At 49.7% G+C, this 26,227-nt stretch overlaps 1 protein-coding gene across 11 annotated transcripts in view; it reads left to right on the plus strand.

Moving 5' to 3' along the window:
• The window catches only part of SYT12 (synaptotagmin 12), a 62,044-nt gene that overhangs the window by 24,887 nt on the left and 10,930 nt on the right, over positions 1-26,227 (plus strand). For all 11 annotated transcript variants that reach the window (XR_010600447.1, XR_010600446.1, XR_010600448.1 and 8 more), the window contains one exon: positions 24,941-25,156. Coding sequence is in view for 8 of the 11 variants with exons in the window: in XM_005310781.5 (XP_005310838.2) it covers positions 24,941-25,156 (216 nt within the window). In the remaining 3 variants the exon portion in view is untranslated. The remainder of the gene's footprint in view (positions 1-24,940; positions 25,157-26,227) is intronic.

Raw genomic sequence — 26,227 nt, forward strand, 5'->3', positions numbered from 1 at the left:
AGAGCATGAAGGCTAAGCATTGGTGCCAACCACCATCCATTCTATTCCTCCTTCCGTTGCATGTGGCTCGCTCTTGCCTGTCCTGTCCACCTCCGTCCTGTTGGAAATGGCTGTCTGCTTCCAGCAGACACGGGCTGGAGTCTTAGCAGCGTTGTGTGGTGTTTGTGCTTGGTTTCTGGACAAGCTGATTTGAGTCTGGCCAGGGAGGGAGAAGCCCCTGGGAGGTTAGATATGGAAAACGTGAAGACAATTAAAAGTTTGAGGAAACTGGACTGGAAGTTGCATGTGGTTTCTGTAAATGGGACGTTCCTCCAGCTGGTGATCCCGATGGGCTCTGTGTGTGTCACGTAGGAGGCAAGTCTCTCTCAGGAGCTCGAAGGAACATGCAGGCATGTTTCACATTTGCACTTGCTCCAGGGCAATGATGCCCTTCTGCTCAGATCAGTACTGGGTTTACAATGGTGCCATGACGCTGAGTCCAGGCTCCAAAGGGGCCCCAGCCCGCTCTACTTGGGCTGCAATCCAAGGCCCCGTCAGCTCTTCTCCGTCCCCCACCTCTGTCCTGCACCCACCGGCAGCCAAGCTCCCCCCTCCCACACCTCTTCTCTGCCTCCTCCCGCAGCGTGCTGCATTCCCGCTCCTCCCCCTCCCTCTCAGCGCTTCTCCCACCGCCAAACAGCTATTTGCCGGTGCTCCGGGAGGGCGTGGGAGGAGCGGGGTTGCAGCGCGCTCGGGGGAGGAGGTGGAGCAAAGGTGGGGTGGGGCCTTGGGGAAGGGGGTGGAATCGGGGCAAGGCGGAGCAAAGGCGGGGCCCCCACACTCCCCCTACGCATCCCCCCCTCCCCGCCATGAGCTGCTCAGGGTAGGGTGGGGGGCTGGGAGCACCCCCAGCCCCCTGCCCTGACTCCTGCACCCCCACCCACATACCCAGGCCCACCCTGAGCACCAAACAGGAGCTCCTGCACCCCCCACATTCCCACCTGCACCCCTTGCACCAAACAGGAGCTGCCCCAGGTAAGCGCTCCACACCCCAACCTCCTGCCCCAACCCTGAGCCCCCTCCTGCATACTAACTCCTGACCAGCCCTGCACCCCAACCCCCAGCCCGCTCCTGCACCCTAACTCCCTTCCAGACCCTGCACCCACAGCCCTGACTCCTGCACCCCCCTCACACACATCCAGCCCCCTGCCCTCCCTGACTCCTGCACCTCCCTCATATCCCCCCATCCCCCTGCCCTCCCTGACTCCTGCACCCCCCACCCCCACCCTGAGCACCAAATGGGAGCTCCTGCACACACACCCATATTCCCATCTGCACCCCTTGCACCAAATGGGAGCTACCCCAGGTAAGTGCTCAACACCCCAATCGTCTGCCCCAATCCTGAGCCCCCTCCCTCGCCCTAATTCCCTCCCAGACCCTGCACCCCCTGAGCCCTCTCCCGGACCCTAAGTCCTGGCCAGACCCTGCATCCCAACATTTTCACATATATTTTTTTTTTTATAAAACGCTCTTATCCAAAGCACTTTACAATAGTTAGCTAACGGTACAAACAATATTTGGAAAGATCATTAAGTGGTCTGCCGAGACCCTCAGCAATTTTCAAGTGGTCTATGGAAAAATAAGTTGGACTACAAAACCAATCAAGGTACCTCACTTTGTTTTCATTTACTTCCTATTACTTATAGGAGGAGGATGAAGGAAAAAAAGAATGAAAAACGGGGGTGGGGGAAGATAAGAGAGAATGTTCTTTTTCTTGGCTGGGTCCCAAGGAGGGGCCCCCAAAATGAAGCTGAGCACAGGGCCCCACTAACTTTAAATCTGCCACTGGGGCTGACCCCTCCCCCACAGCTCCCCACACTGCAGCAGGGGACTGACCCTCCCCACCCCCCAGCTCCACATGCTGCTGCCAGGACAGGGGCTGACCCCTCCCTCGCCCCAGCTCCCCACACTGCTGCCAGGGGGTGGGGCTGGCCCCTAAGCCTCCCACGTCTCATTCTGGCTGGGGCTGACCCCACAAGCCCTGCTACCTGACACCTCGCGTCACCCCCCCCCCCACACACACACACACATTCCTCCACACCCCGCTAGGGGGGCACACCGGATTTTTTTGGTAAACTGGGCATTTGTTCATTTGCTCTTGCCAACTGATCAGTTGGCAAGAGCAAACGGGATAAATGCCCGTTTTTGTCAAAAAAGTCAGGATGGCCGGGACAGAGCTTAAAAAGGGAACTGTCCCGGCCAAACGGGGACGTATGGTCACCCTATCTCCAGGCAAGTGGGTCCTGAGGGAGTCTGGCCAGGATGGGGGCAGACCCTGACCTGGCTAATCGCGCCACTCCCGAGAGGCCGGAGTGATTCCCGCCCTGGCACTGGACGAGCCCCGTCACCTTCCAGCAGGGCTGGTGAGTGTGGTCAGGGGGCAGGGTGTGAGGGAGTGGGTCTCTAGAGGTGTGTGTGGGACTGCTGGCCAGTGGGGGGGGGGTCTCTTGCGGGACAGTGAGGGAGGTCTGTGTGTTGGGATGCTGGGCAGTGGGGGGTCTGAGTGGGGTGCTGTGTAGTTGTGGTGGTGGGCTGTGGGGAAGTGCATTGGGCAGTAGTGGTGCAGCTGTGTGTGGGGGTGCTGAGCAGGGGTGGTGGTGTGCAGGCCACTGTGCATTTCTGGTGGAGGGTCTGTGTGGGGGGCTGCTGGGTGTAGCAGTTCCAGGGAACGCTGGGCATAGGGAGTCAGGGGCTGCATGGCATGGCATGGGCCCACCGCCGAGGGGAAGGGGCACGCTTGCAGCACAGGGCTGGGCAGGCCAGTGTGCGTCTGGCAACTGCCGGATTGTATACAGTGCCCTTGCACTGGGCTGGGTGGAGCGGGGCTGGCCCCACCATGCTATGCCCCGTTGCCCCTGGCTGGACCCTTGCTGTGGGGACCGACCTCCCCATGCCATGCTCCTTTGCCCCCATGGGGGCCCACAAATATGTTTGGCACCAGGCCCACAAAAGGTTAATCCGGCCTTGGCTCAGATCCCTCTGCCCTGACGTGTATCAGTTTATACATGTCAACATCCCAATTTACCTCCATGTGCACGAGCCATGGCCAAAAGATTCAGATCGTTTCAACAAATGAGGAAATAAAATGACATTGCACAGGGAGAGCCTGGATTCTATGGTGTGTTTTTTCAAATCTTTCCCTTCCTAAATCTCCTTGCTGCGGCAGTTTTCTTTTAATTAGCCACGAGCTAAGGAAAACACAATGCCAGATTTGCAAGTGCTCAGCACACACTACTGGGACTAGACCCTCCCTGCTGAGCTCTTCGCAAAATCTGGCCCCAATTAATAGACTTAGCTCTTATATAGCACTTTTTATCAGTAGATCTCAAAGCACTTCACAATCTTTTAAATCACCCCTGTGAGATAACACAAGAGTATTGTACAGATGGGAAACTGAGGCACAGAGAGGCTAAGTGACTTGCCCAAGGTCACAGAAAATCTGTCAGAGCAGGGAATTGAACCCAGGTCTTCGGCCAGTGCCTTAACCACTCTACCATCCTTCCTCCATGGTGGTGGCTTCCTGATAATCTTGCCCATAAAGTCTCTTGTTCCTTTTATTTTTTGAGGGGGCAATTTTTAAATAAATCCATTTCTGGTAAATGATGCTAGGTGGTCAGCTTGAGACACTCCAGTCTTGTTCTGCCATGGAGCAGGGACAGCTGGGCTTGCTTGCTTCTTCCCCACGCCCATCCCAATATGCCTTGGCTTTTACCTGGAGAGACACCCTTCAGTCCCCAGGATCATTCAATCCCTGGCCTCTCTGCTGCGGCGGCCCACAAGGGTGCCATTTAATACCAATTGAGATGGTGGCTTTTGTGCCATAGAGTCCTGCCCAGCGGAGACCAAACTGAAATCACTAATTCATACAGCAAAGGCCACATAGGACAATGGTCAGAAATTAATGACTGATCACTGCCATTCTGGGCTGGATTTGAACCAGTCACCAAGGCCCTGATCCTCCAAAGGTCTCCATGCAAGTGAACGCCTGTGGCCATGCCAGTGAAGTCAGTGGCGCTCCATACAGGTGCAGGACACCACCCACATGGAGTTATTTGCAGCTTTCCAGCTATTGCAGGATTAGGGCCCTACAACTGAAAAGCTTCCTGCACCATTGCTCTGAGAATTTCAGTCCCACACTGCAAAGTCACTTGTTAAGGTGGCAAAGAGCTTTCCATTACAAACCTGATTTTTGACCATATCCTCTAAGTTCCTCAATAAAAGAAGTCCTTAATACCCAACATGTCTCATGATTCTTCTCTAGCCAGCTGGGTTTCTTTGGTTGGGGGTTGTTTTTTGCTGCTTTCTGTTGCAAAGTTTGAGGTTAGTTGGGCCGGGCATCTTGGAGGTAGTGAAGTTGGAGAGTGAGATTGTTCATTTTTGGAAAAGGCATATGATGCTTTTGTCTCTGGCCTAGACAGCCCAGCCTTGCTTTATTCAGTTGTCCTCAATGAGAAGGAGGGTTTGAGCACTTAAGGCAGGTTGCATGGTTAATTCTGGAGTTATTTGCTGTCCAAAATGGACACCCTGAACGTTCTGTCCAGTCCTGCCATATGTTGATGGCTGATCCTGTACACCGTTGTGCCCCACTAAGCTTTGGCTTAAAAAAGAAGTCTTCATATCACTGCAACTAGCTTAAAGATATGAACTGATTCCAAGAGGTGGAAGTTTGTCCAACTCATGGCAAAACAGCCCAGCCTGTCTCCTTTAAGCCAGATATAGGGTCTGATCCAAAGCCCATTGAAGTTAACAGGAACCTGTCCACTCATGTCAATGAGCTTTGGATCAGGCCCATAAAACAAACCCCCTCACAGCCTGAGCTAGAGAACTCAATCTACTTCTATACAGACTAGAACCCCAGTGTATCTGCAGCACCTCATCCCTCCTTCCCATTGGATGCTCAGACCCTGCTGCACACCATTATCACGTTCACTCTTTACAAACTGGTGGCAGATGCCCGAGCACCGCACCAGGACACACTGAAGCCTGGTTCGTAGCAGTAAGAGATGCAGAAGGCAGGCAGAGATGCAGGAAACAGAACTTTACTGAATGTGAGAGACCAGTGCTGAGTCTCTACTATTTGTCCAGCTGCAACTTATCTCCCTCTTGCCTTCCAGAGCCCCTGGTCCTTTACCACCCCGATCCCTCTAGAAACGTGATCCTCTTTCTCAAGTTCCACTTATTCCGCTGCAAGGTCCACATGCAGAATGTTACATTTTCAGTTTGTAGGCCCTGCTACTTATGATTGGAGAGGCTCAGAACCAATGGGGAGGGAAGGGAGGAATGCAAACATTGTCACAAATTATTGTTTCTTTTTTGCTAAAGTTTTGTTTTCACCAACACTTACTCACCAGCTTTATTTACAATGTACCAGTATCCACATTGGGTGGGCAGGGGTAGAGTTACAGTAGGGTTGCCAGTTTTGGGTGGGCATATTCCTGGAGGTTTCATCACATGACATCTTTAATTAAAGATTAATTTTTAATTCCTGGAGACTCCAGAACAATCCTGGAGGGATGGCAACCCTAAATTACAGGGTCAGAGTTAAGGTTGTCTTTGTGGAACCTTATCTCCAAATTTCCTGGCTCTCAAATATTTGGTGGTTTTGGAGGTTTTTTAAACTACAGTGGTATAAATATAATGTTGTTTGGAACTAACTGCTGTATATTTACAACTCTAACTCTGGCCTCACTGAATAGTTTATCTGGAAATTCAATGAACAAAAGAAGGGACAAATCATCTTAGTAGGTAGCAAATTTTGGCTTCCAAAGAGATCTGTATAAAATACTCCAGCAAGTATAAAATATTATCTTTAAAATATTTTGACAGTGCCCTTTTAAGAATAATTTTCAGCATAAACACCAGACTCTCTGAATTTATGCTTTGTAGTTATTATTTATTGACTCTATTTACAATTCACTAACACTATTTATAGACGCATACTGGCCTGAGACAAGTAATGAAGACACATTAATCTCTTTCCTGTAGTGTGCTGCAGTCCACTGAAAAAAATCACTAACATTTATATAGCATCTTTCCATTCATAGATCCCAAAAAGCTGTAGCAACCATAGATATTTATACATTGATCACTCCACCACTGATGTAGTGGAGCCATTTCTGAGAGCCCATCTTTTCCCCCAGAGAATACCCGGATCTCGGAGTTGTTCATAACCCTTGGGGGAGCACAGGGCCATTGGGTGGCAGGCAGCAGCTGTCTAAGACCCAGATGTTGCAATTGGCTTTGCACACGCAGACCTGGTGTTCTCAACTCAAGATAAGTCTCTCAATATCTGATGTTTTTCTTTAAGCTCCAGTTCCTGGATTCATGTGGTTAGAGGAGAACCTGAGCTTTCGTTTAAAGAAACAGGAAGTTTCTAGCCCTCACGATTTCAGAGAAAAGCTGGAAAATGTGAGGCTAGAGCATCCGAAAGGCTCAGAATCTGGACAAAGATAAAGAACCTCAAATGAATTATTTTTAATGATTCCATGAGTTTTGAATGCTTGAGGTTGGCAATACCACAGAGCCCCATCGAAATCAATGTGATCCCTGTCTGTGTGCAAGGGTGTGTCTACATTGCAATTAGACCCGCGTGGCTGGCCCATGCCACTGACTCAGGCTTGCAGGGCTCTGGCTAAGGGGCTGTTTAATTGCAGTGTAGGCATTTGAGCTCAGGCTGGAGCCTGGGCGGTGGGAGGTCCCAGTGCCCAGGCTGCAGCTCAAGCTGGAACATCGGTACCTCTTAACCCGAGTCAGCTGGCACAGGCCAGCCATGGGCTTGTAATTGCAGTGTAGAGACACCCCCAGAGTCTACCCATGCTTAGGTTTCAGAGTAGCAGCTGTGTTAGTCTGTATCCGCAAAAAGAACAGGAGTACTTGTGGCACCTTAGAGACTAACAAATTTATTAGAGCATAAGCTTTCGTGGACTACAGCCCACTTCTTCGGATGCATCCGAAGAAGTGGGCTGTAGTCCACGAAAGCTTATGCTCTAATAAATTTGTTAGTCTCTAAGGTGCCACAAGTACTCCTGTTCTTTTTACCCATGCTTAGGGGATCAGAGCCCAGCAGTGCCCTGTGATGCTCCAGGACAATCAGTGGAGAATGCTGTACATCAGCTAAATGAAGCAACAGGGAGGATTTTACGAGCGCCAGGTGTCCGGTGATAAGTATCATGGTGTGCAGAATCTCAGCTTCCCGGACTGACTATAGGAACTGTCAGGGTGCAGAGAGGGAAGAAATGCAAACAAAGGTGATTTATTACCACCCGAACACAGAGCTCCAAATGGTAGAACTCAGACAGGCATGTTCAGGCCTTAAGGGTGCATCTACACTGCAAAAACAGCCCTGTGGCAGTGAGTCTCAGAGGCCAGGTCAACTGACTCGGGCTTGCAGGGCTTGGCTACAGGCTAAAGTAGCAGTATTGATGTTCCTGTTTGGGCTGGAGCTGGGGCTCTGAGGGTACGTCTACACTGAGATAAAAAACATGGAGTCTCAGACGCTGGGCTCCAGGCTGAGGCCAAACATTTACACTGCAGCTGTATAGCTCTCTGAGCCAAGCCCCGTGAGCCTGAGTCAGCTGTCCTGGGCTAGATGCGGCCATGCTGTGCTTCTTTTATCACAGTGTAGACATACCCTGAGGACCCACCCCTCTTGCCAGGTCTCAGATCCCGGGCTCCAGCCCAAGCAGGAATGTCTACACTGCTAGTTTTAGCCCCGGTGTACTCACCCCATGAGCCTGAGTCAGTTGATCCAGGCTCTGAGACTCGCTGCTGTGGGATTTGGTTTTTTTACTTTGTAGACGTACCCTAACGCTCCTATCATATGATACTGGAGACATGTAGCCTCTGTGGTTCCGCCCTTCCCCTGACTACAGCAGGCAGTGTGGTGGTTGGTCACCCAGAGCCTGCCTCTGGCCCCATTCATCCTCTGTTCCACACAATCAGTCCCATCAACATGTCATTGGTGACCTTTCCCTTTGTCCTTGTGGAAGGAGAAGCAAGGTCATTAACGAGCCTTTGACCACTTGTCCCTTTCTGTGACAATAATCGGTGTGGAAGCCTTATCCACCGGCCTGCATTGTGTGTGAGGTGATCTCCCCCCACCCCAATGGCAGTGTCTGCCATGGCACTTCGTTGGCATCCAGTGCTGCAGTGCCATGCTGCATGAGCTTTGTCAGCTTACACAGCCCGGCTGGATATCCCAGGTCACCATCTGTGACACAGCCTGTCTCTCTGGCAGCCCTGGGCATACTTAGTGCCTGAGAAGTCTATCCAGAAGCTCAAGGGAAGCGAAAACAGCGCAGCCTGCAACGTGTTTGTTTATTTCCACAGGCCAGAAACAGCATCATTTATTTGCAGAGTGACAGTCACCCCATTTGTTGAGTAATGATCAGTAAGAGGCCAATGCTCCTTTAGCGTTGTGTTTATCTATGGCAAAAGCAGAGTATTACAGTTACTGTGGGAACCAGAGCCTTCACAATTTTTGTGTGCACAAAATCTCAGCCATGAGGACTGCATTCAGTTTAGCTATTTGCAGTGAGTAGATTACACTCCACAGTGGCACAAGATCAGTGTCTCTCCTCTTAAAGGTCACTTGCCATTTCTCACTGGAAACTCCTGAGGGTCCGTAGTGACCAGCTGTGTAATCTGGAAATCATTTGCACTGCACAATAACAACAACTTCCTTATGGGTTTGACAAACTTATGAACAGCTTCATGTATTCTTGTGCGCCTGTAGATGGCACTCTTTATATTAACTGTCTACCTATACTCTCATATAGTCAGCTGTATCTTGTTTATATATAACACCTGTAACGCTTAGGGCAGGAGCATCAAACGTATGGCCCATAGAACAGTTTCATCTGGCCCATGGACTTCCCATGACTCTACCTGTTGTGTTCATTCCCTCTGGGGCACCTGTCATTGGCCACTGTGGGAAGACAGTATACTGGGCTAGATGGACCTTTGGTCTGATCCAGTATGGCCATTCTTATGTTCCCTACATGAAATCCCCAGCCCTCCTGCACATGGGAGAAGTCTGAGTTCCCACAAAATGCTGGGCCTCTCTTTTTAAAAAGTCTGGTTGCTGAGTGGGTAAGACGCTCCGCTACAATCCTGACAGTCGTGGCTTCAAGTCTCACTTGATCTCACGTTGAAAGGCCACCTCCAGTTCACCCAGCTGCAAAATGTGTACCTGATCCACCAGGTTGAGGCAGTCAGATGTGATGCTGACCATGTCACTCCCTTTTGTACCATTGGCTATGAAACTGATGTGCCTTATCTGCATCCATGCGATGAGCCACTGGCTTGGGGGAACTTTGAGTTTAACTCTTTTTAAACCCAAACTGAAGATGGCAATGAAAAGTACAGTCTGAAGAAACAGCCGAGGCTGGTTTTGCCTTGCTGGATGGCTGGTGGAGCTGGATTCCAGTTGCTGCGTTTACTGCTTAAGTGTTCTCATCACAGAAGTAGTGTTACATTATTCAGGTAATTAACACCCATGGACTGCACACTGTGATAAATAGTGTTGTTATTAAGCAGGCCTTGGGAGAGTTCCATGTGCATAGAAAGGGCAGGGCTAGATGCTGGCAGGTTTGATAGATATTGTTCAGTGCCCTCCATCACGGCTAAGTTAGAGGTGGTAGCACATTCAGTTGGCCCAGCTGAGCAATTTAAAGCCCTCTCCATAGAGAACAGGCAGCTGCACATTCTCTTAACTATAAAATCTTAACAAGCCTGCAGGGAGGAGGAAAAGCCTGAAAATCAACTTTTAAGAACCCCGAAGTTTTGTCTGTGTGTTCAGGTTTTTAAGACAGCTAAACCTGAACCTAAGCAGAGAAACCCCCCTGAACATATTTCTCAGTCTCACTTTCAAGCCGTGTTCCATTCAAGCACAGCTAGGAAGGTGGAAGGAAAGCGGATGTGATGAGACCTGTTTCATGTAGGCATGAATGGTAAGCCCAAAAAATAACGAGCTCTCTGCTTCCACCGAAGTCAACAAGAGCTATGGGTGCTTGCAGTAGAAGGGGGATGTGTTTGGTTACGGTCAATAACCACGCTGTTGTGCTATATGGAATCACAGTCTTAAACAGAGGATGTGTTTAGTTAGAAAACAACTGCAAATATAAGTGTTGCCCACTGTTGTGATTTTATCATGAGTCTGACAATGTTTGATATTTTTCTTAAAGCGCCAGCTTCCAGAGTCTAGCAACTACCTATGGTGTTGTTTTTTGTTGTTTTTTTAAGGTAAATTTCTTGCACTCATAGTTGCAGAGAAAAAAACTCAAAACATGGCTAGAGTTGCACCTTAAAGTTTAGAAACCAGAAGGCAGAGAAAAACTATTATTTTTCAGCCAGTCTCATTATTTATTTTTGGGGGGCCTGACCATGATTTTTGAATGTTTGAGGTTGGCTGTAGTGAGACTCAAACAGGCTTCCACTCAACTCGAGTTACAGCTTTGTGTCTCTTGTTTACCAGGGCTATTCCTTGTTCGGAACTCTATAAAGTGAACAGAGACTTCTAGTGGCTGAGCTTGACGTGCACTTCAAGTAAACGTATCATTTCACACATAGTCCATAAGTGTATTAGAAATTGTCGCTCCTGACAGTGCCAGCACCAATACAGTTGGGACCCAGCAGCTCCATAAAAACAATTATAATGAGGGAGAGCATCATTAACTCTGCATCTAGACAGTGCTACTATAACTGCTGGGAAACGGTTGGGTTTGTAGAATTGGGCTGGCTATCTTGGGGTTGAGAGGAAAGCTTCCTCCATTCACCTCTGACTTTTTACTCAACACAGCTGTGGGACTCATGCATTTTCCGGTTCTCCCCAATTTCCAAACCCCTGTTCTGATCCTGCCTCTCTCTGGGTGAGCTGCTGAGCCCATGAAAGCAGCTTTCTTAGTATTCCTGTGCTCTCAATGTGTCCCGAATGAAGAAATACAGAACAGCAGGAGGAAGTTAATTTAAATACTTTCTGCCCCTCCAGGCAGGTTCAAAATCAGTTTGAAGGCGAGGTGAAGGTTTGCATCCATTATGCTCCTCACGGAACCCATTGTCACTGCTCCACCACCACGGTATTGCTGGGACTGGCGCTAAGCAATTCCTCTGGTGTAGAGAGCAACAGAGGGTCCTGTGGCACCTTTAAGACTAACAGAAGTATTGGGAGCATAAGCTTTCGTGGGTAAGAACCTCACTTCTTCAGATGCAAGATGGTGTAGAGAGAGATGCGATAGTATTTCAATGACCGCTTGAGCCCTAGGGCCCTCATTAGAGAAGCGCTCCTTGGAGGAAAGAGGGCTGGAAAGCAGTAGGAAGGAGGTGTCTCTGTCTCGAGAACGTCAGAGCGAGGGTGCTGAGTGTGAGCACTGCAGGGAGTAGGGGATTGCTTGCAGTCCTTGGGGAATAGCAGGCCTGCTGGTCTGCTGGAGCTTGGGGAGGAGACTGATTCCTTTCGAAGCACCAGTTCATTTAAAGCTACTGGTCTTCACTGTCCCATTCGCCAGTCCGCTGCACGCTCGCCCTGAATCCCTGCAAGGATGACTTTGTGGTCAAGGCTTGGCAATGGGACACAGAAGAGCTGGTTCAGTTCCTGCCACAGACTCCATGTGTGACCCTGGACAAGTCCCTTAGGGTACGTCTATGCTGCAGTAAAAAACCCATGGCAGCGAGTCTCAGGCCCAGCTCACAGGCTTGTGGGGCTTGTGTTAGACGGCTAAAAATAGCAGTGCAGGTGTTCCCACGTGGGCGGGAGCCGAGGGTCTGAAACCCAGGGAGAGGGAGCCCAAACAGCTACGCTGCTATTTTTCTCCCGGGAGCCTGAGTCAGCAGATTAACAGCAGGGGGGAATGTGAGTGCTCCGAATTGGGTGACCATGCACGGCCCATTCACTGCAGTTCTGCAAGCAGAATGCTTACGGGATTAATCTCAATGCAGCTACTCACTTTGGAATTTAGCCAGGACACCAGGGCTTATGCACTGGTTGTGAAAAAGGCCAGGGTTTCTTTAATGACCATGGGTGATCTGGACATTGCATTTCTACAGCCTGCAGGCCCTCACACCGAGATGGGGCATTGGTTCAGCTCTCTCATCTAGCCCTGAGCAGGCCAGGCAGTGCTTGGAGCTGACACAAGTACAGCCCAATGGGCCTGACTCCTGCTGCTTTTCTAACTGGGGCTGAGTAAATTAGGAGTCAGCTGGGGAAAGTGAATGTAACTGTTGGTGATGACATTGCGAAGTCCAAAGACAGAGCAGGGAGCATTTCCCTGCACGGTTGCAGTTGCATGCGTTGTTATTAATTCTTGCAGGCCCCTGCGCTCCGGATGTGATAGGAGAGTGAAGGGGGAGGAGTTGCCTTTCAAATGTCCTGTAGCAAGACATGACAGCCCATTATGATAACTAACTGACAGATGCAGGACTTCTGGGGTGTACCCCGGTGGAATTGCTGTGTCTAGGGTCTGCCAGAGGAGTTGCTAGAGTGCAATACAGAGTGCTCCCTTCCCTAGGACTTTGCTTTGCTGCTGAATATAGAAAAGCACTCAGGGTCTCACACCTGGAGGGTCACTGGTGTCAACCTACTTCATTATGGATGGAGGACTGGATCAGACAGGAGCAGGAGCCCCTTGAGCTTTGGCTGAACCTTGAATTGAACTGTCTTGAGGGTTCAAAAAATCTTGATTCACTTTAAAAAAAAATTAATTTATGGGTTTTGTGCCTGTTGGCACTTCCAGGGCAGGAAGCGGGAGCAGCAGAGCCTCTGACTCTGAATGGATACAAAAAGCCTGTGATTGGTGAGTTCCTTCTCCCATTTTTCAGATCCAAGGTGTTTTCCCAGCTCAGCTAGTGGGAGCTTAGCCAGATCTCATCTGAACCTTCAGGTTCACCCATCTGTTAAATGGAGTTTCTTTGCATTACTACACTGGAGACCCCAGGGGCTGCTGGAACCTAACGTCTGCAGCTGCTGGTAGGAGCACCCCAACTTTCCTAGCTATGTGTCTGTGCAGAGCCTGTGAAACCAGCATTCTGGCCCCCGCAGCTGTCATGGAAACATGCACATCGAATCAGCAACAGGGGGCAGATGGCTGGAAACTTGTCAGTGTTTATTAAGAGGGCTGCTTTCATCCCTCTCTTCCTTCAGGGCTTCCTCTCCCTCCTTGGAATGGGGTCAGTGGGAGAATATGGGACAGGAAGGGAGATGGCTAAGAAGCCCCACTCCCCCCCGGCGCTGTATCAACTCTCTGCAGAACTGGGACCCAATCAGGGAATGAGTCCTCCTTTTATAAACTGTGTTTCAACCAGCCATTCGATTCTAGTTCCTGTCTCAGAATGAATACAGCAAAGCATCTAAGCTGCCAGGTTTGGGGAAAACAGACCCTGTCACCGTTGACAAATCTAACTGACACCTCAGGAGGAAAGTGACCTTATTTCCAGACATTGTTGTAACACAACTCCCTGGGATGGGGCTGGTACCTGGGATCTTTGGCGCTAAAAGCCTCAGCAGCTGCTGTATTACAGACCTGGTTTCTAGTCCAGGCTTTGTCTGGTGAGCTCTTATGCAGCCTCTCATTTAACTAATTTGTAAAATGCCAGGATGCTATTTGGCTGTCTTCTGGAAAGTAACGAGGCCTTGCTCTATACTGAGTGAAGTGTAAACAGCAGGGAGAGGTGAGACCAGACCTCACAGGCCTGGTCTACACTTTAAAATTAGACCGACCTAGCTACATTGCCCAGGGCTGTGAAAAGTTTCGTGCCCCGAGCACAAGTTAGGTCGACCTAACCCCCAGTGTAGACGTGGCTAGATTGATTGAAGAATTCTACCGTCGATCTAGCTACCGCTTCTTGGAGAGGTGGAGTAACTACACGGATGGGAAAACCCTGTCTGTCTACGTGGGACGTGTCTACAGCACAGCCCCACCGCCAGAGCCATGCCGCTGGAGCGGAGACATGGCCTTGGTTTCCAGGCTCTCTGCTTAGTGCACTTCCCCCTCGCTGCCAGGCTATTAGCACAGGAGTCTGTCTCACCTGTGAAGCATGGACCAGGCAGCCGGATTGAGCTGAAAGGCAGAACACCTGGCACAATCCCATGCATGCGAGAGCTCTGCTGCTAACAAACGATGCTGTTGCACCAATAACCTGGCTGCTGGGTCCAAAACTGCATCGTTTGCCTCTGTTAAGTAGAAGCCAGTGAAACAGAAATCCAGCTCCGCTGAGTTCCTCCCCACCAGTGGGGGAGGGGATTTCCTGTAATGGACAACGTTGCCTTTCAGGGACAGTGCACTAGTCCCTGACTTAGCACTGCAGGCTTTCTCCTCTATGCCGCAAACCTCCCACGCACACTGGGTGGGACTGAGAGAAAGCAGGCAGGGATGGAGGAGGAAGGGCTTGCTTTATGGCTTCATGCTCTCAGAGAAAGCTCTAATTGTCCTGATTCAAACTAGATGCTTTCTCAATGCAGCCACTGCAGTGATCAGTTAGAAACAGCCTGTCCCATTCGGAATGAAGCCCTGTTTTCCTGCTGGATAGTAGATTTGGTCATTAATTGCTGTGATGCCTGCATCAATGGCAGTGCAGAGCACCCCAGACTCAACAGCAGGGGACAGGGAAGAACTTTTCTGTTCAGTTGCTGGACGACCTCCTTTCAGCTAAGTTTGGGTGCAGAATCCGATCTGAGCCCAACCTTCCGCCATCTGGAGGTGGCCAGGGTTAAGACCTGCTTCTGATCTTATTTACACTAGTGTAAAATCAGAGATGGTTTCTTTGGACTCAGTGGAGTGTAAACCTAATGTGAGAGCAGAATCAGGCCTTTAGCACTGCAGATTGGCCCACTACAGAGAGAGAGAGAAGTCACAAAGTTCTGAGAGGGCTGTGAACATCCACAAAGCTGTGGGGCAGGGAGGTGAGACCCCGTGAACTCGGTCAGGCCCAGCTCTAGTTTATAAGAGATGTAGTGACCTCTGAGTCCGGCGTCTGCTGGAGGTAATACGCCTCTGCCTCTCCGGCCATCAATCCCTCCAGGCCATTAGCAATTTGGAGGCTGATACTGCTTCAGTAACTGGCTTGTAAGTGAGTCAGCGCAGAGTCTGGGGAGTAAATGTGCAGAGAGCACTCCAGGCAGCACACTGAGCCCAGTGCATTATTTGGAAGGGAGTAGCCAATTGTATGGATTTTACCAGAGGCGGATTTACAATGAAACACGCAGTGCCCTGGCATGGGGCCCCCCAAGTACAGGGGGCCCCAGTGCTGGGCAGCCCAGCACCATCCAGCACTCCCTGCAGGGGGACCGCTGCGGGGGCAGAAGCTGTGGGGGAGAGCAGGGAGGGAGCCATTTAAGAGCCGTGCTGGAGGCGCAGTGTGTTGTGCATTCTCCCAGCAGGTGAGCCGGGCTCCTGCTGCCTCCTGGGGCTCCTGCTGCTGGCTGGCGCTGGCGGCCCCGTGCGCCACAGCAGGCGGCCAGGTGAGGCAGGCAGGTGAGGGTCCGGCTGGGGGCGCTGTAGGGCAGGCATGTGTGCTACCCTGGTGGGGTGTCCGCCCGCGCCTGTCCTGCTGCCCTGCTCCTCTGGACGCCGGGCAATGCAGGTGCAGTCCCTGGCTACACTGCTGCTGGCGGCCCCTGGAAAAAGGCCAGGAGAAGGGAGCGGCAGGCCAGGGGAATCTCAGCTCTCATGTGCTGCTGCCGCCACAGCTCCCTTTGGCAGTGAACAGGAGCAGGGCGGGGCAGCGACCCAGGTAAGGTAACCCAGCGTCCGCGACTGGGACTGCCCCAGCCCTGAGCGCCCCCCCGCGCACTGCCCCCTATACACACACACAACCCAGCCCCCGACCTTACTCCTGCACCCCCACACACACACCCAGCCCCACCCACACCCCCTGCCCTGACTCCTGCACCCCCCATCCCCACCTCCACCCTGAGCACCAAACGGGAGCTCCTGCACCCCCCTCATCCCCACCTGCACCCCTCGCACCAAACAGAAGCTACCCCAGGTAAGCGCTCCACACCCCAACCCTCTGCCCCAGTCCTGAGTCCCCTCCCACATCCTAACTCCTGGCCAGACCCTGCACCCCAACCCCCACCCCGCGTCTGCACCCTAACTCCCTCCCAGACCCCACACCCCAACCCTGAGCCCCCTCCCACATCCTAACTCCTGGCCAGACCCTGCACCCCAACCCCCACCCCGCGTCTGCACCCTAACTCCCTCCCAGACCCCACACCCCAACCCTGAGCCCCCTCCCACATCCTAACTCCTGGCCAGACCCTGCACCCCAACGTTTTTTCACATTTTTTTTTATAAAGCGCTCTTATCCAAAGTGCTTTACAATAGTTAGCTAACGGTACAAACAATATTTGGAAAGATCATTAAGTGGTCTGCCTTAGCAATTTTCAAGTGGTCTGTGAAAAAAAAGTTAGACTACAAAACCAATCAAGGTACCTCACTTTGTTTTCATTTACTTCCTATTACTTATAATATAGGAGGAGGATGGAGAAAAAAAGAATGAAAAACAGGGATAGGGGAGATAAGAGAGAGTGGTTTTTTTTTCTTGGCTGGGTCCCCAGGATGGGCCCCCAAAATGAAGCTGAGCACAGGGCCCCACTAACTCTAAATCCACCTCTGGATTTTACCCAGAGGGCAGATGTAAGTTCCCTGTAAGCCTGCCTTGCAGGGAGGGTGAGGAATTCTCTCCGGAGAGGCCAAGGGAGCAGGTGGCAGGGAATCAGAGTGCTCTCCGGATGTGCTGGCATGCAGGCTGCAGCTGGGGAGCCACCCCGTGGCACTGCAGATCTGAGAGCAATATCCAGGCAGTCACAAAATAAACAGCACAAGGAGAGACAGGAAGCCCAGAGGCATCGCCAGAGAAAGGCATGGGAGAGGCTCACAGGGACACATGCTTTCAGGGGCCAGATCCTCAGCTGGTGGAAATAACCCCATTAACTTCACCAGAGAGAGAGGCTGGCTTGCATCAGCTGAATTGCTGGCTGCTAGTTTGCTCCTCTTCTAATTACTTGTTCTTTTCAGTTAAACGTGTGATATTAAAATCCATTAGCCAAGCAGATACTAAAGCGAGAGAATACAGCACTAGGTACAACTCACCTTCTCATGAGATAAATAACTTTATACATCATCATAGATCTTTCTGTTCTACAGCAGATTTCTTCCAGAAGGATCCCAGACAGCCAACCCCAGGCATTCAGGATAGGGTGACCAAATGTCTGGGTTTCGACCGGAACACCCGGTCGAAAAGGGACCCTGGCGGCTCCAGTCAGCACCGCCGACCAGGCCATTAAAAGTCCAGTCGGCGGAGCTGCAGAGGTAAGGCAGGCTAGTCCCTAACTGTCCTGGCTCCGCGCTGTGCTCCGGAAGCAGCCAGTAGGTTGCTGGCAGGCGGCTCTGCGCGCTGCCCCCACCCTGAGCATCGGCTTTGCACTCCCATTGGCCGGGAACCGTGGCCAATAGGAGCTGCGGTGGCGGCACCTGCAGGCAAGAGCAGCGCGCAAAGCTGCCTGCCGCAGCTCCGCCTAGGAGCCAGCCGCTTCCGGGGCACAGGAAGCCTGCCTTAGCCCCCCCCCCACTGTGCTGCTGACTGAGAGTCACTGGAGGTAAGCCTGAACCAGCCCTGAGCCCCCCCAAACACCTCATCCCTGGCCCCACTCCAGAGCCTGCAACCTCAAATGGAGCCCTCACCCCCCTGCACCCCAACCCCCTGTCCCCTCCCATCCCTGGCTCCACCCCAGAACCCGCAACCCTATCTGGAGCCCTCACCCCCTCCTGCACCCTGCCCCAGCTTGGAGCCCCCTCCGGCACCCTGAACCCCTCATTTCTGGCCCCACCCCAGAGCCTGTACCCCCAGTTAGAGTCCTCTCCCACACCCCAATCCCCTGCCCCAGCCCAGTGAAAGTGAGTGAGGGCGGGGGAGAGTGAGCCACTGAGGGAAGGGGAATGTAGTGAGCAGGGGGCAGGGCCTTGGGGAAGGGGTGGGACCTGGGGGAAGGGTTGGGGCTAGGGTGTTCGGTTTTATGCAATTAGAAAGTTGGCAACCCTAATCCAGGCATTTCTCTGCCTGCCATTGAAATGTGGCAACCTCTGGGCTGGAGGATGACAGGTCTTAATAGTGCACAGCACTGCTACACAACAGGGGGCCGATCCTGCAAACTTTCACAGGTGGTCTCTTAAGCCAACTCCCATGAGTGAAGGACTATGGGTGGGGATAAGGGTGTGTAGGATCAGGCCTTGCTTTAGGACAGGAAGCAGAGAAAAGGGAAAAAATTAAAACGTCAAATTTTTGACCACCGAGTCCCTCCTGGAATGGCTTACCCAGGTAGCTAGAGGAGAGGGGGGAACCCCACGAGACAGGATCACGTCTCCTCCAGCCTGCAGCCCAGGGAATGGAAGTGGATGCAGGAAACGCAGGCCAAGGTTCTGTTTTGTCAGGCAGGTTTCACTGGCGCTAGCCCAGTGCAGCAGCCTCGGGTGAACACCACATGCTGCCACATGCACAGTCAATGGGAGTCCATCGCTCAGTCCTAAGTGTCCCTGGGAACGTTGGGGTGGCAGAGGGAGCTCTTGCCACAGGACCCATTCTTCTGATCCCCTAGTAGCACTGAGAATCTCTGAGGAGCCACATCTGACCCTCTGCAGCTGGTAGGCCACCTGTTATGGCACTTTAGTGGGAAGGGGCCCGTTTCTCTCCTCTCATTCCCCTGCACACTCTCCCCACCATTTATCCTCCCTCCTGCCCCTACATTCCCACATTTCCTTGTGCGCACACACACATCCTGCCCGGTTCTGAGCACCCACAACCCACACAGATTTCAGCGGAAGATACTCAGCACCTCACAAGATGATGTCCTGGTAGGTCAGCGAACCCCTCTCCTCCACTCTGTTCTCTGGCTGGTCTGTTGCATGCTGTGGTGTCACATGGAGAGGGAACCAGCAATGGGGGGAGGGATTGAACAGACTCCTCCCCCCCGCAAATGCCCCACTACTTGGGAGGGGGTCACTTGTTAATACCACATCTGGTGGGGTTCTCTGACTGCCCTTCCCAGGGTTCTTTAAGCCTTGGTGTCTCTAGAGCTTCCCATCTCTCTCTCTCTCTCTCTCTCTCTCTCTCTCTCACACACACACACACACACACACACACACACACACACACACACACACACACACACACACACACACACACACACACACTGCAGAGCCTACCTGTGCGCCACACACTGCATCCCCCCCGCTTCATTTCAGGAGTTGTGTAATAGTGATTGCTCAGCAATCCCTAACCTTCTCTGCGTCAGCAGCTCTCCGCTGGAGTGCTTCCTTCAGTCCTATTTTGAAATTTCTGCACTAATGTGGGGACAGCTATTCCTATGGAACAGGCCTGTGATTTTGCTCTCGCCCTGTAGAATCATAGTATACTTATACAGGAGGAATTTAGGGATGACCTAGTGCTCATTAATGTAACAACCTCACCACAGCCCCATGTCACAGGAGAAAAAAGCTATGTACCAAGAGTCTCAGCCATCTCTTTCCCCTAATGCAGTGGTTCTCCACCAGGGGTGCACATACCCTTGGGGGTACGCAGAGGTCTTCCAGGGGCTACATCAACTCATCTAGATATTTATCTAATTTTACAGCAGGCTACAGAAAACGCACTAGCGAAGTCAGTACAAACTAAAATTTCATACAATGACTTGTTTATACTTCTCTACATACTATACACTGAAATGTAAGTACAATGTTTATATTCCAGTCGACTTATTTTGTGATTCTGTGGTAAAAATGAGAAAGTCAGCAATTGTTCAGTAATAGTGTGCTGGGACACTTTGGTATTTTTATGTCTGATTTTGTAAGCAAGTCGTTTTTAAGTGAGGTGAAACTTGGGGGTTCGCAAGACAAATCTGAAAGGGGTAGAGTGGTCTGGAAAGGTTGAGAGCCACTGCCCTAATGTACCTTCATTTGCTTATTTAGCTGCCTTGCAAGTCCAGTTCAATTTCCCCATCGAATCATAGAAATGTAGGGCTGGAAGGGATCTCGAGAGATCATCTAGTCCAGCCCTCTATACTGAAGAGGGACCAAGTAAACCTAGAGCAGGGGTCGGCAACCTTTCAGAAGTGGGGTGCCAAGTCTTCATTTATTCACTGTAATTTAAGGTTTCCCGTGCCAGTAATACATTTTAATGTTTTTAGAAGGTCTCTCTCTATAAGTCTATATTATATAACTAAACTATTGTTGTATGTAAAGTAAATAATAGTGCAGCGAGGTGAGCAGGGCCGGTGGCTGGTATCCCAGGCTGGCAGCGGGCTAAGCGGGGCCAGTGGCCAGGACCCCGGATGGCAGGGGGACGGTGGCTGGAACCCCAGATTGGCAGCGGGCTGAGCGGGGCCGGCGGTCAGGACCCCAACTGGCAGCAGAGTTCCACTAAAAATTGGCTTGCATTCCGCCTTTGGCACATGTGCTGCAGGTTGCCAACCCCTGACCTAGACCATTCCTGATGGGTGTTTATCTAACCTCTTCTTAAAATTTCCAATGATGGGGATTCCACAAGCTCCATCACTAACCTGTTCCAGTACATAACTATCCTTATAGTTAGAAAGCTTTCCTAATATCTAACCTAAATCTCCCTTGCTGCACATTAAGCCCATTACTTCTTGTCCTACCTTGCAAACATGGACAACAGTTGCTCACCAGTCTCTTTATAACAGGCCTTAATGTATTTGAAGTCATGTCAGGTTTCCCTTCAGCCTTCTTTTCTCAGGACTACATGCTGATTTTTTTAACCTTTCTTCATAGATCACATTTTCTAAATCTTTTATCATTTTTGTTGCTCTCCTCTGGATCCTTTCCAATTTGTTCACATCTTTCTCAAAGTGTAGTGCCCAAAACTGGACACAGTACTCCAGCTGAGGTCCCACCAGTGCTGAGTAGAGCAGGACAATTACCTCCTGTGTCTTACAGACAACACCCTGTTAATACATCCCAAAATGATATTAGTCTTTTTTGCAATTGCATCACATTGTTGACTCATAACACTGGTCTACAATTTTTGAGAAGTCGTCTGCTTCAGAGATAAAATGTGCTATTTATTATGTATTTTGATGTGCTGAATTCAAATATGACAATTAAAACAACTGATTGGCTACTGTTTCTAAGATATTTAGGTTTTTACATTTTATGTCTATGTATATTGTGTAGATAGTAGAGTTTTAATCATAAATTGTAAACCTAGGTCTTTTCATGTGTTTATGGTTGCTTTACATGATAATATTTCACCTGTCCTGTTTATGTAACACTTTAAAAATCAGCAAAAGGGTTATATAAATAAAATTTATTATGAAACAAAAGGCAAAAAGCTATTATGTACAGAGTTTAGTCCTATTCAGTGTCTACTCGGTGCTTCTTGGCTTGTCTCTTGTATTCATTAAATGGAGCATCTGTTGTCACTGTCCAGCAATAGTCTGCAAGCATTGATGGGCTCCATTTGCCCTGATAGCGTTTCTCCATTGTTGCAATGTCCTGGTGAAATCGCTCGCCGTGCTCGTCGCTCACTGCTCCACAGTTCGGTGGAAAAAAATCTAGATGAGAGTGCAAAAAAATGTATCTTTAGTGACATGTTGCAACCAAGGCTTTTGTATGCCTTGAGGAGGTTTTCCACCAACAACCTGTAGTTGTCTGCCTTGCTGTTTCCGAGAAAATTTATTGCCACTAACTGGAAAGCTTTCCATGCCGTCTTTTCCTTGCCACGCAGTGCATGGTCAAATGCATCATCTCGAAGAAGTTCACGAATCTGAGGACCAACAAAGACACCTTCCTTTATCTTAGCTTCACTTAACCTTGGAAATTTTCCACGGAGGTACTTGAAAGCTGTTTGTGTTTTGTCAATGGCCTTGACAAAGTTCTTCATCAGACCCAGCTTGATGTGTAAGGATGGTAACAAAATCTTCCTTGATTCAACAAGTGGTGGATGCTGAACACTTTTCCTCCCAGGCTCCAATGACTGTCGGAGTGGCCAATCTTTCTTGATGTAGTGGGAATCTCTTGCACAACTATCCCATTCGCAGAGAAAACAGCAGTACTTTGTATATCCAGTCTGCAGACCAAGCAAGAGAGCAACAATCTTCAAATCGCCTCAAAGCTGCCACTGATGTTGGTCATAGTTTATGCACCTCAAAAGTTGTTTCATGTTGTCATAGGTTTCCTTCATATGGACTGCATGACCAACTGGAATTGATGGCAAAACATTGCCATTATGCAGTAAAACAGCTTTAAGACTCGTCTTCGATGAATCAATGAACAGTCTCCACTCATCTGGATCGTGAACGATGTTGAGGGCTGCCATCACACCATCGATGTTGTTGCAGGCTACAAGATCACCTTCCATGAAGAAGAATGGGACAAGATCCTTTTGACGGTCACGAAACATGGAAACCCTAACATCACCTGCCAGGAGATTCCACTGCTGTAGTCTGGAGCCCAATGGCTCTGCCTTACTCTTGGGTAGTTCCAACTCCCTGACAAGGTCATTCAGTTCACCTTGTGTTATGAGGTGTGGTTCAGAGGAGGAGGATGGGAGAAAATGTGGGTCCTGTGACATTGATGGTTCAGGACCGAAGTTTCATCCTCTTCCTCTTCCTCGTCTGACTCAGGTGAGAAGGATTCTGGTGCATCAGGAACCGGCAGTCCTTCTCCGTGGGGTACTGGGCGTATAGCTGATGGAATGTTTGGATAATGCACAGTCCACTTTTTCTTCTTTGACACACCTTTCCCAACTGGAGGCACCATGCAGAAGTAACAATTGCTGGTATGATCTGGTGGCTCTCTCCAAATCATTGGCACTGCAAAAGGCATAGATTTCCTTTTCCTGTTCAACCACTGGCAAAGATTTTGTTGCACAAGTGTTGCAGCATATGTGTGGGGCCCACCTCTTGTCCTGATCTCCAATTTTGCAGCCAAAATAAAGGTGATAGGCTTTCTTAACCATAGTGGTTATACTGCGCTTTTGTGATGCAAAAGTCACTTCACCACAAACATAGCAGAAGTTATCTGCACTGTTCACACAAGTACTAGGCATCTCTGCTCACTTTGGCTAAATAGAAATGTGTCCCTTTGCAAAATCAAACACTGACAAATAAGAGAGCACGACACTGTATGATTTCTAGAGCTGATATAGGGCAATTTGTTCAGCAGAGTGATGTAAGCTTCGTTATGATTGCATCATCCATGACTTCTAGGAATAACATGATGCAATTCATATCATGTATGATGCAATACCAGCTTCAGATTGCATCATTCATTGTTTTGCCTAAAAAGCAAGTACTGTCCAAACCCAGTCATAGATTTATTCATAGATCCAGTCAAAGATCTGTTTTAGTCATTTCTGGTTTAAATTGAGATTCCTTCCCTTTATAACTCACTTATCCTCCGCCATTCCCAAGTCAAGGGTCGTATATACTGACCCAATATTATATCTTGAAAACTAGAGCCAATCAACAATTTTAAGCATCATTTTCATTCTCAGTGACCCAGAATTAGTAAAGTTTGACTACATTTATTTCAGAAGCATTTTGGCTGTAGAGCAGTGTAATCAATTTGTGAGCCACTTTAACCCTGAGATCCTTTTCTGCAGGTCTGTCATCTGGCCAGATATTCCCCATTTTGTAGCTGTGCGTTTGATTTTTCCTTCCTAAGTGTAGTACTTTGCACTTGTCTTTATTGACTTTCATCTTGTTGATTTCAGACCAATTCTCCAATTTATCAAGATTATTTTGAATTCTAATCCTGCCCTCTGAAGAGCTAGCAACCCCTCCTTCAGCTTGGTGTCATCTGCACATTTTATAAGCATGCTCTTCACTCCATTGTCCTAGTCATTAATGAAAACATTGAATAGTACTGGCTCCAGAATAGACCCGTGTGACCCCATGAGATACATCCTCCCAGTTTGACTGCAAACCATTGATAACTACGATTTGAGTATGGTTTTCCAACAGTCGTGCACCCACTTTATCTAGACCACGTTTCTCCAGATAAATCGTGTCTGTGGCTTTCCCCCATCCACTAGGCCAGTAACCCATCAAAGAAGGAAACTAGGTTGGTTTGGCATGTTTTATTCTTGACAAATCCATGTTGGTTATTACTTATCACCCTATTATCCTCTAGGTGCTTACAAATTGACTCTTTAATAATTTGTTCCAGTATCTTTCCAAGTAACAAAGTTCGACTGGCTGGTCTATAATTCCCTGAATCCTTTTTGTTCCCCCTTTCAAAGATAGGTGCTATGTTTGCCCTTCTCCAGTCCTCTAGGACTCCATCCATCCTCCATCTGGAGCAAGGAGCCATCCTTTAGGTGCAGTAACTTGCTTTAATTCTGCTCCTCACACAAGGACTTTCCTACTCTTGATTGCCCCTTTTATCGAAGCACTTTAACACAGGAACTACCTAAGCCTCCTGGCTCCCTGTGAGGTAGGTCACAGATATGTCTGGTGTCACCAATGGCAGTGTAAGCACATAACTAGCACATTGTGGGAGGATAGCTGTGAGGCTGGCAAAACAAGCATCAGTGGACAGCCCCTTTGAAAACTTTGCCCTGACTTTCTACCAACAGAACCAAAGAGAACCTTGGTTCTTAAGGTCTTGTGTGGGCAGATCCTCCCACCCAGTAAACTGCATGAAGCTCTATCTGTCTCTACCCTGGAAGTACATAGGGCTGGGTCAATCCTGGTGGGATTTGAACCCATGGTTCTGGCCACTTAAAGATGTACTAAACTGCTAACTTACTGCCTGGGAAGGGAATCTTTTTCAGAGCTTTCCAGGTGGTCTCAGTGGCTCTTAAAAGGAGAACACCCTCCCCCAAGTAACTCCCCATAGTAATATGTTCGTCTCCTGCAGCCGTAGTGTTGAACCTTCCTTTCTCTCGGCAGATTCAAAGGAGTGCCTTTTCTGTCTTCTTTGATGAGAAGTTTTCCATCCCCTTGGACCCGTCTGCGCTGGAGGAAAACAGCTTGAGATTTTCTGTCTTTGGCATTGATGAGGATGAGAGGAACATCAGCACCGGGGTAGCAGAGCTGAAGCTGTTGGACTTGGATCTGGCCAGCCGCCCATTCAATGCTTGGCTCTATCTGCAGGACATGAACAAGGTAAGCGCTCGTTGTCTGCATGCTGGTCCCAGCTGGGCTCCCTGAAAAGGAGGTAGTGGGGCATGAAAGATAAGCGCTGTATTTTCTGTACTTACTGGGTCAGCCACAGGCAGTGCTGGGTTTGATTACCTCCCCAGCGGGAGCTGTCCAGTGCATGAAGTGCGAGACAATTTCACCTTTACTGCTGGGTTTGGAAACCAGAGCTGATGCTGAAGCACAAGATCTGGAGACTCAGCGGGGAAAACAGAATATGATGTCACTCCAGATCTGGTCATCCTTCCTGTGCAGTGGCATGGCAATGGCCAACATTTCCTGCTGTGGAGCGAGATGAAACCGGCCCCTTGCCCTCATAATGCACCTTACCAATTGTGTAATGATCCACCTGGGAGGAGCAATTCCCTCCTTCTCCCTGCAGGCCATCAGCTGACACCCTGAAGCATGAGCATCCTTATCTCAACTTGCAGAGCTCAAATCGTAATTCATGGGGAGGAGCCAGGGCCAGCCAAAGCTGAGGTCCAGACCCAAATTTCCCAAGTGTTCAGGTGTTTGGTTCTGGGGTTAGCTCAGGCCCAGCTCAATTCAATAAGAGTCCTTGACTTCTGAAAAGCAGTGAAAATATTTATCTCATTGACCTCCAAAGGCTGAGGTGAAACAGTGTTTCCTCTTCTGCGTTTAGATTCACTGGCAGATCCTCAGCTGGTGTGAGCATTTACACCAGTGAGAATCCAGCCCGCTGCCTTTTGGTTTAATCAATGTGACCCCTGTTTCTCCCAGTATGGGGCCAAGGTAGAAAGGAGAATAGGGGGAAGTGATCAGGATTTCCCTCTGCTTTTGCCACCATCAATGACAGTTGGATGTCACACATGAAGATGACACTTATCTTTCTGAGGTACTTATGTGGCCTCCACACCATATTATCTGAGCCCCTCATAACCTTCCATGTAGTTATTCATGCCACACTCCTGTGAGGTAGAGAAGTGCTATTTTCCCCATCTGCAGGAATTGTGACACAGAGACTAAGGCCTGGTCTACACTTAGAGCTTAGGTCGACAAAGCTAAGACTCTCAGGGA

Source organism: Chrysemys picta, chromosome 4 (assembly GCF_011386835.1).
Source record: "Chrysemys picta bellii isolate R12L10 chromosome 4, ASM1138683v2, whole genome shotgun sequence".
Lineage (NCBI taxonomy): Eukaryota > Metazoa > Chordata > Testudines > Emydidae > Chrysemys > Chrysemys picta.